The 13,385-nt window shown below is 42.8% G+C and overlaps 1 protein-coding gene across 2 annotated transcripts in view; it reads left to right on the top strand.

Moving 5' to 3' along the window:
• Positions 1-13,385, top strand: part of DAGLB (diacylglycerol lipase beta) — a 28,616-nt gene that overhangs the window by 13,167 nt on the left and 2,064 nt on the right. For both annotated transcript variants that reach the window (XM_063090765.1, XM_063090766.1), the window contains 6 exons: positions 2,330-2,413; positions 4,389-4,466; positions 8,695-8,775; positions 8,862-8,989; positions 12,403-12,471; positions 12,557-12,629. In XM_063090765.1, coding sequence (XP_062946835.1) covers positions 2,330-2,413; positions 4,389-4,466; positions 8,695-8,775; positions 8,862-8,989; positions 12,403-12,471; positions 12,557-12,629 — 513 coding nt within the window. The remainder of the gene's footprint in view (positions 1-2,329; positions 2,414-4,388; positions 4,467-8,694; positions 8,776-8,861; positions 8,990-12,402; positions 12,472-12,556; positions 12,630-13,385) is intronic.

Below are 13,385 nucleotides of genomic sequence, written 5' to 3' on the forward strand. Positions count from 1 at the left end.
AGTTATGAATTATTCTTCATGGCATTCATAGACACACACACACACACACACACACACACACACACACACACACACACACACACTCACTCACTCACTCACTCCCAAACACACACACACACACACACACACACACACACACTCACTCACTCACTCACTCACTCACTCACTCACTCACTCACTCACTCCCAAGTCCTGTGCACTATTTTAGGGACCTCCTTGATGCCCACACAGGTCCACGGATCCAGGTTAAAAACCTAGGTTTTTTGTTTGTTTGTTTGATTGTTGTAAAAGATGTCCGGTAAGGGGATCTTAACCCTTGACTTGGTGTTGTCAGCACCACGCTCTCCCAAGTGAGCCATGGGCCAGCCCTCGTACTGCGTTTCTTACCTAAAACCACTTTTTACTGAAGAACAGTGAGTTGTATCAATATTAATCCCACACAGTTTTCTGGGATTAATCTTTGTTCTAAAACTTGAGCTCCATCAGCAATAGTGTAGTGCAGTGGGTCTCACACTTTGGAGGGTGTCACCTGGGGAACATAATGAAGCTGCAAAAGCCAGCTCTATCCAGCTGCACCGACCTAGGACTCAGGGGTGCCTAGTAGCTCTCCAGGTGATTCTCAAACGCACCAAAATTGAAGACCCACTGGTGTAGGACAGTAGTTCTCAAATTTTGCTGCCAAATAGAATCTTTTGGGAAACTTTAAAACTCTTGAAGGCCAGGCTATACCCTGGATCATTTAAATCAGAAATTCTGGAGATAGGACCCCAGCTCAGAGTTTTGAAAGTCCCTTGGTGATTCCAGTGTGTAGGTGATTTTGTTAACCTCTGCTCTCCAGCCCAGTAGCTCCCAAACTACTGCATTTTAATTTTTTTTTTTTTTTTTTTTTTTTTTTGGCAGCTGGCTGGTATGGGGATCCGAACCCTTGACCTTAGTGTTGTAACTGCCCAAACTACTGCATTTTAGAGTCAGCTGGGAAGTTTTAAAAGTCCCAATGTGTAGGTTACACCCCATCCCCATTAAATCAGTGTTTTGGGGGTAAGACCAGGTGTGGGTGGTTGGTTTGTTTTTTTTTTAATTGATAACTGGCCCATTCAGGGATCGAACCCTGGGCCTTGGTGTTGTCAGCGCCATACTGTAACTCACTGAGCTAACCGTCCAGCCCCATGCGTGGGTATTTTTTAACATCCTCAGTGAGTCCCATGTGCAGCGAAGTTTGGGAACCCCTGAGAACCTCTGCCCTTGTACTGAGTGGTCATGACAGAAAGGAATGATGTGTTTTAAAGAAGGTGAGTTTTCACAGAAGGTTTATGACTTCTGAGAGCTCTTTCAAGGAGCCCACACACAGTGTCATCATGTAAAAGTCTCTCTCCTGTGGAAACCAGGGAAATGAAGGCAGCGGTCTGTTCTTCCCAAATACATAGCTGTCCACCACAAACAAGAGGCTATCGCTGTGGTAATCATGGATCTTTGGTTAACTGCCATCCACAAGCCAGGCATTTTCTCATTTTAGTGTGCACAACCAGCCTTAAGGGTTAGGTAATATTATGTCCTTCTTAAAGGTGAGGAAACAGAGGCTGAGAGAACTTAAGACATTTACTTGCGATCCCACAGCAGGAAAGGGGCCAACCTGAGTTTCTAACCCAGGCCTGCCCAACCCCAAACCCTTTCAGTGATCTTTCAGGACTCTGGTTCTGAAGGCAGGAGCCTAGCATTGCAGCTTTTAACTGTGGTTGCTTCTAAGTGAAAGTGGAGCTCACAAGGCCCACAGCCTTTTACCTTATGCAAAATAGCTGACTCTGGTTTTACAGTGATTGCAGCATAACACTGCAGCTGTTCCTGCCCGCCCAACCCCCAGTGGGTGACACGATGGTGGTAACCTGACTAGAGTCTTTGGTGACCAGCATCTGTTAGTCCTGCCTCATGGGATGACTTTTAGTTGGTCAGTATAGAACTGAATTTACCCATTGACTCCTTGGCATGCTGGGACTAAAATGAGGGCAGTAAAGTGAATGTATTTACTGTACAGCAGGGTATAGCTTTGATTTTGGGGGGAGGAGAAGGTGGTCAGAGAGAGGCAAGAAAGAAAGCAAAGGTATTTTTTCATGTTTTATGAAAGCCTTTCATTTACAGAGTGTCAAAGTGGCCCCATCTAGTGAGGATGAGTAGGGAGGGCACACCAGTGTGTCCCTTCCTGTGATGCAGGAGTCAGGGTCTCACTTTCCTCATAAGCTGCTGTGTTCTTAGAGACACTGGAATGATCGAAGTTTGTATCATTAGATGCATGTTTTTATAATTTAGACCTCATGCTTGTTTCTTTATCCTTCAGGTATATGAGCTGCCTTTTTTAGTGGCTCTGGATCACAGGAAAGAGTCTGTTGTGGTAGCTGTGCGAGGGACCATGTCTCTCCAGGTAATGTTAGGGCCCAACATATTAGACCTGGGGATTGGGGGTGGGAGCAGGGAGCGTGAATTGGCAGTGGCACATGCTTGGAGTGGCGAAAACTGTTAAGCAACAGCATTAGACATAGAGGAAAACACCAGGAACAGAAAACGAGGAAGTGAATCCAGGGTTGTGAAACACTCCCTTCACAAAGAATAGATGAAAAGTGGTTTCCTTTTAATGAAGAACTGTCAGAGATGCCAGCATGTCTGGCTCCCCATGCAGAGGAGCCCCTTCCTGCCTGGCTTTCCTGGATGTGCCCAGCCAGGCTTCAAACCCAGTGACCCTCCCCTCAAATTTTCTGCACCCAGAGCCAGAGTGGGACTATAGGCCAAGTTTGGCTGTCAAAAGTCACACCACGGTTTACTAGCTCCACTGCAAGTTCTTGTCTCAGGTCCTCAGTGACCCAGCACGCCTGCCAGTCTTCAGGTGGCCTGCTTTTCTCCAGGTGCAGCGAAAACTGCCACTTATCCATCCGTCTTCCGCTTCCCTGACTTCTCTCACCCTGGGAGACACCAGATGACTTTCTCCCTGTTGAAACTCTCTCTCTTTCTGTGTTGTTCTTTCTGGTTTCTTATCAGACACTCCTTAGTCTCACTTCCTGGTTTTTACTTCTCTGCTAACACAGAGAATGTAATGAGACTCCAAAGCTCGCACCCTCAACCCTCCTCTCCTTCTGACCAGCTCAGAGGGCGGCCCCCTGTTTCCAGGGCTCACAGCTCTGGCTGTTGGCTGGGACCCCATACCTGCATCTTCAAGAGCCATCTGGGTCTTCCCAGAGGTACCAAAGAAATCACACCCTCCCCTTCCCTGATCTGTGCTTCCTTCTGGGCCTCTTGTCTATATTCTGCCTTTGTCCCCTAGTTGCCATTTAAGAAATGGTGAAGTTGTCTTTGGTTTCTCTTCTCACTTTGTGCCCTGTTCATTGCTTGTGAAGTTCCCGCCCAGCCCGAGTCCCTCTGGCTGTCTCCTCTCCATTCCCAGTGTCATGGCCCTCGCTTTGTGCCCAGTCCTCTTTCCTGCACCAGTGAGATAGTTTTCTTTCCCCATCCCTGTCTAGTCTCTCATCTTCCCAATCTGTCCTTTGTACTCTCTACAAAGAATTCTTTCTAGAACATGGGTCAGCTCTTCCCATCCTTCTCAGAAGCCTACAGCAGCTTCCCACCGCTGTTAATATGTTAATGTTTCTGAGCACAGCTTTGCTGGTGCTTTATGACCCGACCCAGCCTGCCCTTGCAGTTCCCACTGTGCACACTGTACACCCGTGCCAGAGGCTCTCTACCCTGGCAGTGCATCCGAATCACCTGTGGAGCTTTTTAAACAGCAGGGTGCTTGGGCCATGCCTCTGCCTTGGGTCCTGCCTCCCCCTTGGTGAGGATGCTGCCTCTCTTCTCTGCTTCCTGAGTCAGCCTTTTCCACTGGGCTCTGGCTCAGGCACCACCTCCTCTGGGAAGCCTCCCCTGTCCCCAGGATGTGCCTCCCTCCTAGGATCCCCCCTTGCTTGTAGCACTAGTGAGCCAGGCCTCTTACTTTCTTACATGACAGTGAGTCATTTACTGTGGGCCCCTGAGGACAGGAACCATGCTTTGTTTAATACCCTGGTGCGAGCTCTGCTGCTTGGGTCCTTAGAATGCATGTGCAATGGGACAGGCAGAGGGTGTGTCTTAGATGCCCCCCGTGTTCGCCTTTACCGTTCATTCCTGGCCCAGAGCTGGTCATGCCGGCAGGGCCCTCAGGGCCACTGCCTGGGTTTCTCTCCCAAGTTCAAGCATCACAGGTTCAAGTCTCAACAGTCAGACCAGGAGACTGTGCCATCCCCCCTGTCTCTCCGAGGGAGCATCATGGGAGCAAGGACCCACCATCAGCCTCAGAGAGTGCACACATCATTCACCAGCCCTGCACCTGCACAGGCTGACGGCTTCTTCTGTCAACGCCTTTTTTATAGGACATCCTTACCGATCTGTCAGCAGAGAGTGAGACCCTGGACTTAGAGTGTGAGGTGGAAGACTGTTTGGCGCACAAGGTATAAGTCCCCATGTTTGTGAATCTTTCCTGTTAATGCTAATTATGTCACTAATAGTTACCATGTACCAGGCACTATGCAAAATGCTTTCTTAAAATTTTTTTTTATTTTTAAAAAGATGACCGGTAAGGGGATCTTAACCCTTGACTTGGTGTTGTCAGCACCACGCTCACCCAGTGAGCTAACCGGCCATCCCTATATAGGATCCGAACCCATGGCCTTGGTGTTATCAGCACCGCACTCTCCCGAGTGAGCCACGGGCCGGCCCCCATGCAAAATGCTTTTTATTTGAGATTGAGTAACTTGTCAGAAGCCCCATAGTTACTGGAATAAGTGTCAGGTTGGGTATGTGAACCCTGGTCTATGGCTTTCCTTCCCTTTTAAGTAAAGTAATACATTCTCATGGTGAGAAAAAAGCTTTAGTATAGTCCAGAGCAGTACAGAGTGAAAACAAAGCCTCCCGCCTAAGGAGACAGGCAGGCAGACATTGGGAACACTCTCATACATGTCATTCCACAAGTGTCTGTGCAGATGTAGCCACACCCAAGTGCTCAGTTTCACTCTTACTGTGCTGCAGGGGTGGGCTGCATAAGCTACTCCCAAAGGAAATAGAAAACTGCCTGCCCACGTAGAGTTGTGGAGTTTAAAGTTTTTTTTAATTCTGGTAAAATATGCATGACATAATATTATTTTAACCATTTGATAAGTGTACAATTCAGTGGCATTAAATGCATTCACAATGCTGTCTACCCGTCACCACTGTTTATACCAAAATTTTTTCATCGTCCCCAACATAAACTCTACCCATTAAGCACTGACTTCTTCCTCCCTCCCCAGCCTCTGGTAACCTCTTTTCTACTTTTTATCTCTGAACTTGGCTGTTCTAGGAAGCTCATGTAAGTGGAGTCATGCATTATTTGTACTTTTGTGACTGGGTAATTTCACTGAGCACAATGTTTTCAAGGTTCATTTTGTAGCATCTACCAAAATTTCATTCATTTTTAAGACTGAATAATATTGCATGGTATGAACAGACCACATTTTGTTTATCCATTGATGGACACTTGAGTTGTGTCTGCCTTTTTGCTACTAGGTGATGCTGCTATGAACATTGGTGTACTGATAATTGTTCGAGTTCCTCCTTTCAGTTCTTTTGGGTATATACCTAGAAGTGGAATTGCTTTGTCATCTGGTAATTCTGTTTAACTTTTTGAGGAACCACCAAACTGTTTTCTACACGGCTACAGCATTTTACATTCTTACCAGCAGTGTATGAGGGTTCCAATTTCCTCATACCCTTGTTCCACTTTTTTCATTATAGCCATCCTAGTGGGTGTGAAGTGATCTCATTGTGATTTTGATTTGCATTTCACTGATGACTAATGAAGTTGCAGAGCAGAGTTGTCTGACATTTAGGGAAAAGTCAGGAATGCTGCCATCCTGAAGGTTACCGTGGCTGCTTGTGGGGAGCAGGCATTAAGGTGTCAAGGGAGGAAGTCAGTGATTCGGACTCTGCTTTTATGCACTTCATGTGTTTTTATAACCAAAATGTGTCCTATTTCTGTAGTAATCTTTTTTTAAATAAAATGTTTAATTTTTATTTTTAAAAAATGTCCCTTTCTGGCTAATCACCAAAAAAAAAAAAAACGTGTTATAGCAAGAGTGTAGCTACAGGTGACTGAATTACAGTGTCCTGCCCAGACAGTTTTCAGGAAGAAGCTGGAGTGGAGGCTTTTGTTCTGCCACCAGTTGGAAAGAAGCTTGACAGTCCTAAGAATGGGAATTTTTTTCTTGACTCCTTAGCTGTCTTTTTGTGCCTCAGTTCACAAAAGACTCAAGTTTAACTATTTTTGGATATGTGTGAAGAAAAAGAAAACATCTAAACCTTTTTTTGTTTTGTTTTTGTGACATACGGTTTTTTTTTTTTTTTTTTTTTTTGTCATTTTTTCGTGACCGGCACTCAGCCAGTGAGTGCACCGGTCATTCCTATATAGGATCTGAACCCGCGGCGGGAAGCGTCGCCGCGCTCCCAGCGCAGCACTCTACCGAGTGCGCCACGGGCTCGGCCCAGTGACATACGTTTTTTTAAAAAAACCTTTATTTGTACGTATTTATGGGGTACAGTGGTTTGTTTGAATACATGCATATAGTATTCACTTAGGGTAGATAACAAACCTTTATACCTGTTAATCCACCACTTTCTCTCCCGGCCTCCAATAACCATTATTCTTCTCTCTATTTCTGTAAGAACGACTTTTATTTTCTAAGATTCCACATATGAGTGAGATCATGCGATATTTGTCTGTGCCTGGCTTACTTCACTTAGCATGATGCCGTCCAGTTCCATTCATGTTGCTACAAATGGTAGTATTTCTTTATTTTTTATAGATGAACAGTATTATATATATATATATATATATACCATATTTTTTAATCCATTCATTCATTGATGGGCATTTAGGTTGATTCCATCTCTTGGCAATTGAGAATAGAACTGCAATGAACATGGGAGTGCAGGCGTCTGATTCATTTTCTTTGTGTATATACCCAGTAGTGAGATTGTTGGGTATTAAGGTAGTTCAACTACTAGTTCTCTGAGGATGCTCCATACTGTTTTCCACAATGGCTGTACCGATTTACATTTCTACAAACAACGTAGGAGAGTTCTCTTTTCTCCAAATCCTCACAGCATTTGTCTTTTTGATAACAGCCATTCTAACTGGTATAAGATAATATCTCATTGTGGTTTTAATTTGCATTTCCCTGATGAGTAGTGATGTTGAACATTTTTTCATGTGCACATTGGCCATTTGTATGCAATATTATAGGGAATCATCAATCAACCAACCCCGAAACACCTTCAGAGTCCAATGTGCTCTGGCTTGGGTTGAGGTTCTGTTCAGAGAAAGGCTTCATGTGACCACAAGCCCAGATGCCTTAGGCCTGGCTGCCAGCTGAGGCCTCTCCCTCATACTCGGGTTAATATTTCAGTGACAGTTCTTCCCTCAGGCTGGGAGAGGCAATGGCTGGAGGCCTGTCCTCTGCTCTTGGCTTCACTTGTGCCAAGTCGTGCCAAGTTTGGCTTTGATGCCATCCAAAGTAATTGGATGTGTGGCTGCATGTGTCTTGGCATTTTCTTGGCTTATCACGCATGCCAAGGAGGGTATCCACCAGCAGTTTGGCTCTGATTGCCCAGATTGGCCGTTTAGTAGGTGCCAAATTAATGTTGACTAGAATTGACTGTGTTGCAGTTGCGGGAGAGGGAAAGAGAATTTGGTGCTTTGTCAAGAAGTGCCGTCAGGGGGCTGGCCAGTTAGCTCAACTGGTTAGAGCACGGTGTTATAACACCAAAATCAAGGGTTCAGATCCCTGTGCTGACCAGCTGCCAAAAATAAATAAATGAATAAATAAAAAGAAGTGCTGTCAGCATGCACACAGAATATGGAAGCCACGTTCAGCATTCAACTTGCAGAATTATTGAATTACTGAATTTTGGAATTTGCAGTTGCTTTGAAGATTATCCAAAATAGTCTCCCGCCTTATACAGAATTTCCTCTACCTCGTCCTGTTATGGTGGAAGCTGCACAAGGACAGGGCCCGGCCTGCTTGTCTCAGGACCTCGCACAGGCTGTCTTTTTTCTACTGGAACTGCTTGATTTTCAAGGAGTCTGTTTTATAGGACCAGCTATATTTGTTAGGAAGTTTTAAATTTTATTTATTTTTTTGAAATTAAACCCAAATCTGATCTCCATAGAGCTCACTTGTGGTGGTCATGTTTTGCCTTTGCAGAAGCAGTGGCTGCTTAGTAAGTGCCATTGATTTAGAACTTTAGGTTTTGACATCATTTAAAAAGATCAGTCATTTATAATCAAAATCTGACCAGCCATAGAGACTTCCGGGAAGTAAATTGTGATATGTCCATACAGCACAATACTGTGTAATGACAGAAAAAACACTGCAGAAATGTATCTGTTGACATGGAAAGAAGTCCCGACGTCACCCACTCACTCATTTAAATATTCAGTGAGCACCCACTTCATGCCAACCTCTGTACAAGGTACCAGGAAAAACAGGTGTGGCTGCTGATCCTGCGACATTGTACCCTATTTGGGGAGATAGTTAGAGAATCACAGGTAAGTGTACCTGCACTGTAATCCTGTCTTCTGGGTCGTGATGGAACCTGCCTTGTCTGAAGATTAATAGCCACTTTCTTTGTCTCCCTTTTTAGGGCATTTCTCAAGCTGCCAGATATATTTACCGACGACTCAACGATGATGGGATTTTGAGCCAAGCATTCAGTGTTGTTCCTGTGAGGCTTTATTTTTTCTTGTCTTTTCCTGTCATTAGCCCTTTGTTATTTTTAACCTTTACTTCATTACGCTCTTTGCCCTCTAGGAATACCGCCTTGTCATAGTGGGGCACAGCCTGGGGGCGGGAGCTGCAGCCCTGGTAGCCATCATGCTCAGAAACGTGTACCCACAAGTCAGGTGTTATGCCTTTTCTCCTCCCCGGGGGCTGTTAAGGTAATTCTGTGTTCTTCCTGTGAGTAACAAGGTGCTACTTACGAGTCATGTGGTCAAGACTCATCTTTTATTTGTAATTGAATTATCATTCTCATTCTCAGGCGAAATTTGTTTCAAAGCACTGTTTGGTTTAAGAAAGACTGAATAGCCTTTCTTAGATCTATCTGATCGTAGCTTTAATTTCCTAAATGATAGAATTCTAAGATCTTTTTTTAAAACTAGTCTTTATTCCTTAGAGCAGTTTTAGGGTCACAGCAAAATAGAGTGGAAGGTACAGAGATTTCCCATATGGCCTCCTGGCTGCCCCCCATGGGCACAGCCTCTCCCACTGTCAACGATTGACACCTCACTCTCACCCAGAGTCCCTGGTTTACTTTAGGGTTGGTTCTCTGGGTGTTGTACATTATATGAGCTTGGACAAATGCATAATGATGTATAATGACATTTTTATGAGTTTGCAAAGTACGTTTTTCTTTGCTGATTCAACATACTGACTGCACTGTCCTAGGTGACCTGCCCTGAGTATAAAAGAAATTTGGGGCTGACCAGTTAGCTGACTTAGGAGAGCATGGTGCTGATAACACCAAGGTCAGGGGTTCAGATCCCTGTACTTGGCCAGCTGTGAAAAATAAATAAATGAAATGAAATTTGTAACACAATGAAAAAAAGAAGTGAAATTAAGAATTAAAAAAAAGACCCTCTACTGGCCAGCTGCCAAAAACAAAATAATTTTTAGATAGAAAAAGAATTCATCCATTATAGAAAGTTTAAAAAAGAAAAGTAGAGAGATCAAAGATCTTCTACCCAGAGTTCACCATTGTAAATATTTAGGTTTATGTTTTTTCCAGCCGTTTGTGTGTGTGTGAATATGTGTTTTACAAATTGAAATAATACACTGTGTACATTACATCCTAAATACTCTTTGAGAACATGTTTTTTAAATAGCTGCTTAGTGTGCTATCATCTGGTTACATCATTTTTATTTATTTTACTACTGATGGATATTTACATTTTTCAATTATAAAAAATTCCATTAATATCTATATACATAAATATTTGTATCTTTCAAATTCTTTAAAAGCTTTTTTATATTAAAATACATATTTAAATATATATGAGGGTACTTCAAAAAGTTCATGGCAAATGGAATTGAAAAATCATATGAATCTTCCTTGAACTTTTTGAAATATCCTCATACATAGAGACATGAAAGTGGCTTTATAATTTTTTTTTTTTTTTTTTTGACTGGTAAGGGGATCGCAACCCTCGGCCCGATGTGGTCTGCACCACGCTCAACCAGCCATCCCTATATAGGATCTGAACCCGTGGCCTTGGTGTTATCAGCACCGCACTCTCCTGAGTGAGCCATGGGCCAGCCCTTATAATTTTTTTAAAAAAGATAATTTCCCGCCTTTTTAGTTGTCTAGCCTTAATTTCTTTATTTGCATAATTTGGCAAGTTAGAGCACCTGGGCTGATCCTCTAATTTTATACTTTTTAAATTTCCTATTGTCTATAACTTTTTTTTTTTTTTTGGTGGCTATCTGGTATGGGAATCCGAACCCTTGACCTTGGTGTTGTAACACCACGTTTTAACCAGCTGAGCTAACCAGCCAGCCCTTTCTCCGTTTTGACATACCCCAGTTGTCTGATAGTTTTCTTGCTTCCTGGTACAACAAAATTTTCTCAAGCTTTGAGCCTGAAATGGTCTCAAGATTTTTTTCCTGTTCCATATCTAGAATCAGCCATTTCTCCAAGGAGTATTGGTTCCTTTTAATGGGAAATGGTATTTAAGACTACAACCTGGGCACTGTAACCTGGTGCTCATTGCCACAGGGCTAGTCATAGTTCCTAGGCCTTTTCAGTGGAAAGAGGTAGGAAATGCTTTTGTTATACCAAAGAGAAAATACATCCTTAGTTCACATTGATACTTCCAATTTAAATTAAACAGCAGGGTTTATACCTAAATTGTATGATTATATAGTTGTTTTTACTGAAACTCTGTATTTTTTTTCTCCTGTGCTGAAAAACTTGTTTTCTGTCAACATAAACCCAATTATTCCTTGTACCAGCCAGCCACCGAAAAAAGGAAAAAAAAGGAAACCCAATTATTACATTGTTTCTCTCCCCAGTATATGTATATGTACAGATCCGTAGATAGATCATAGTTTCAAAATAGTAATACCAATATAACATCTAACCGTATGATTACTGAAAGTAGTTTGAGATATCTTTGCAGTTTGTTTTCTTCTTCTTATGTATTCCTACTAGGGATGAACAGCCAAATTACTGTTTTTATAAGGTCACTCGAAATAATTTTTCTCTGTTTGGTTAATACATAATACATTCATTTGTTTTATTTGGTTTTGCTTTTAGGGATTGCTTTTGTTATTTTGTTTGCTTTTGTTTTCTAATTCTATAAAATAAAACATTGACATCTTTCGAAAGCCAACTCTACAAAGCAAGGTAGATTTAGAAAAATCCAGTTTCCATTCTTGTTCCTTCAAAAATGTCCTTTCAAGGGCCGGCCTGTGGCTTACTCGGGAGAGTGTGGTGCTGATAACACCAAGGCCACGGGTTCGGATCCCATATAGGGATGGCCGGTTGCTCACTGGGTGAGCGTGGTGCTGACAACACCAAGTCAAGGGTTAAGATCCCCTTACCGGTCATCTTTTAAAAAAAAAAAAAAAAAAAAAAAAAAAAAAATGTCCTTTCAACCCCAGAGGTAACCGTTTTTAATGTTTTTTTTTTTTTTAACTTTTCACTGTTTTCATATGTATAAGCAAATATGTATATATACGTATTTCTCTCCCATTCTTAGATAAGAGGTAGTACCTGGTCTTCTACCTCTTGTATTGTTGGTGTTTTAACTTTAACATTATATCCTGAAATCACCCCATAGCCCTCATTCCTTTTCACAGCTGTAAAGGACACATTACTATGTGGATGGTTTATGAACTGAGTACAGTTCTCTACAGATGGATATGTGGGTGGTTTCTAGCCTCTGCTATGACAAGCCAATACTGCAGTGAATAGCCTTTTGCATCTGCCATTTTACACTTTTGCCAGGGCATCCCCGATAGATTCTCCCAAGTGAGGTTGCTGGGTCAAAGGATAAATGCATATGCTTGGTCCGCCATCTTGATCCAGTTTGAAATTTTAGCTGTGAAGCTAAATGTATATTGAATTGAATATACATTGTGGTTTTAATAGAATCTGGCCAGTGAGTTGCTCTAACCGAAATCTCAAGTTTTATTCTTCCTCCCCTTGAGAGGGTAGAGAACAGAGTTGGTTCTGTGAAGTTTAACCTCTCACTGACCTGGAAGTGTTAACATCTCTTTCTTTCTTTGAAGTCTCTATGGGCAATATAATCATAAAACTAACTTAGCTTTTCTCTTTTTTTGGAAATTTTAGCAAATCTCTTCATGAATACTCCAAGAACTTTATTGTGTCACTTGTCCTGGGAAAGGATGTGATTCCCAGGTGAGTCTGTGGGATGGTTTTTCTGTGGGTTAGGGTAGTTGAAAATACTGAGTACTGAGCCTCAATCTAATTTTGTGCTAAACAGGTTAAGTGTGACCAACTTGGAAGATTTGAAGAAAAGAATCTTGCGAGTGATTGCTCATTGTAATGAGCCTAAGGTAATTTGGGATGCCCTTTTAAGAGAATCTCCAGGAAGCTTGTGCCTATCCATGAGATCCTATGTAGAGTTGAGAGGAATTATCTAAATAGCTGAGTGAGTAAAAACACATTGTTTCCTCTACTCTCATAGCATCATCATTAGCACAAAAAACCGACTTCTGTGACCAGCTATGTGCGGATTTCTCCCCACCAGCAAGCAAGCAAGCAAGCAGTTCTATAGCAAACACCAGCTAGGTGCCCTCTAATTCAATTCCAACACTACCTGGAGATAGAATCAGATCCCACAAGTTGAGGGCTCAGTCCTCAAGACTGCCACCCCTACCGATGCCAGTCGCAAGCTACAGGCTGTTTTGCCTCTGCTTCTGACCAACTAGCTGTAAATAAGGGTTCCCACAGTCCCCTCCTTGGGTTCAATTAATTTGCTGAGCAGCTCACAGAACTCAGGGAAAAACTTACTAATTACGTTTACCCATTTATCACAAAGGATATTTTAAAGGATATAAACAGCCAGATGAAGAGATACATAGGGCGAGGTCTATAAGGGTCCTGAGTACAGGAGCTTCTGTCCCTGTGGAGTTGGGGTGCACCACCCTCCTGGCAAGTAGAAGTGAAAACCTCCACGTGTTCGCTATTTGGAAGCTCCCCGAACCCTGTGCCCTTGGGTTTTTATGAAAGCTTCATTACATAGGCGTGCTTGATTAAATCACTGGCCACTGGCGATCAACTTAACCTTCAGTTTCCCTCCCCTCCCTGGA

This window comes from Cynocephalus volans, chromosome 3 (genome assembly GCF_027409185.1).
Source record: "Cynocephalus volans isolate mCynVol1 chromosome 3, mCynVol1.pri, whole genome shotgun sequence".
Classification (NCBI taxonomy): Eukaryota; Metazoa; Chordata; class Mammalia; order Dermoptera; family Cynocephalidae; genus Cynocephalus; species Cynocephalus volans.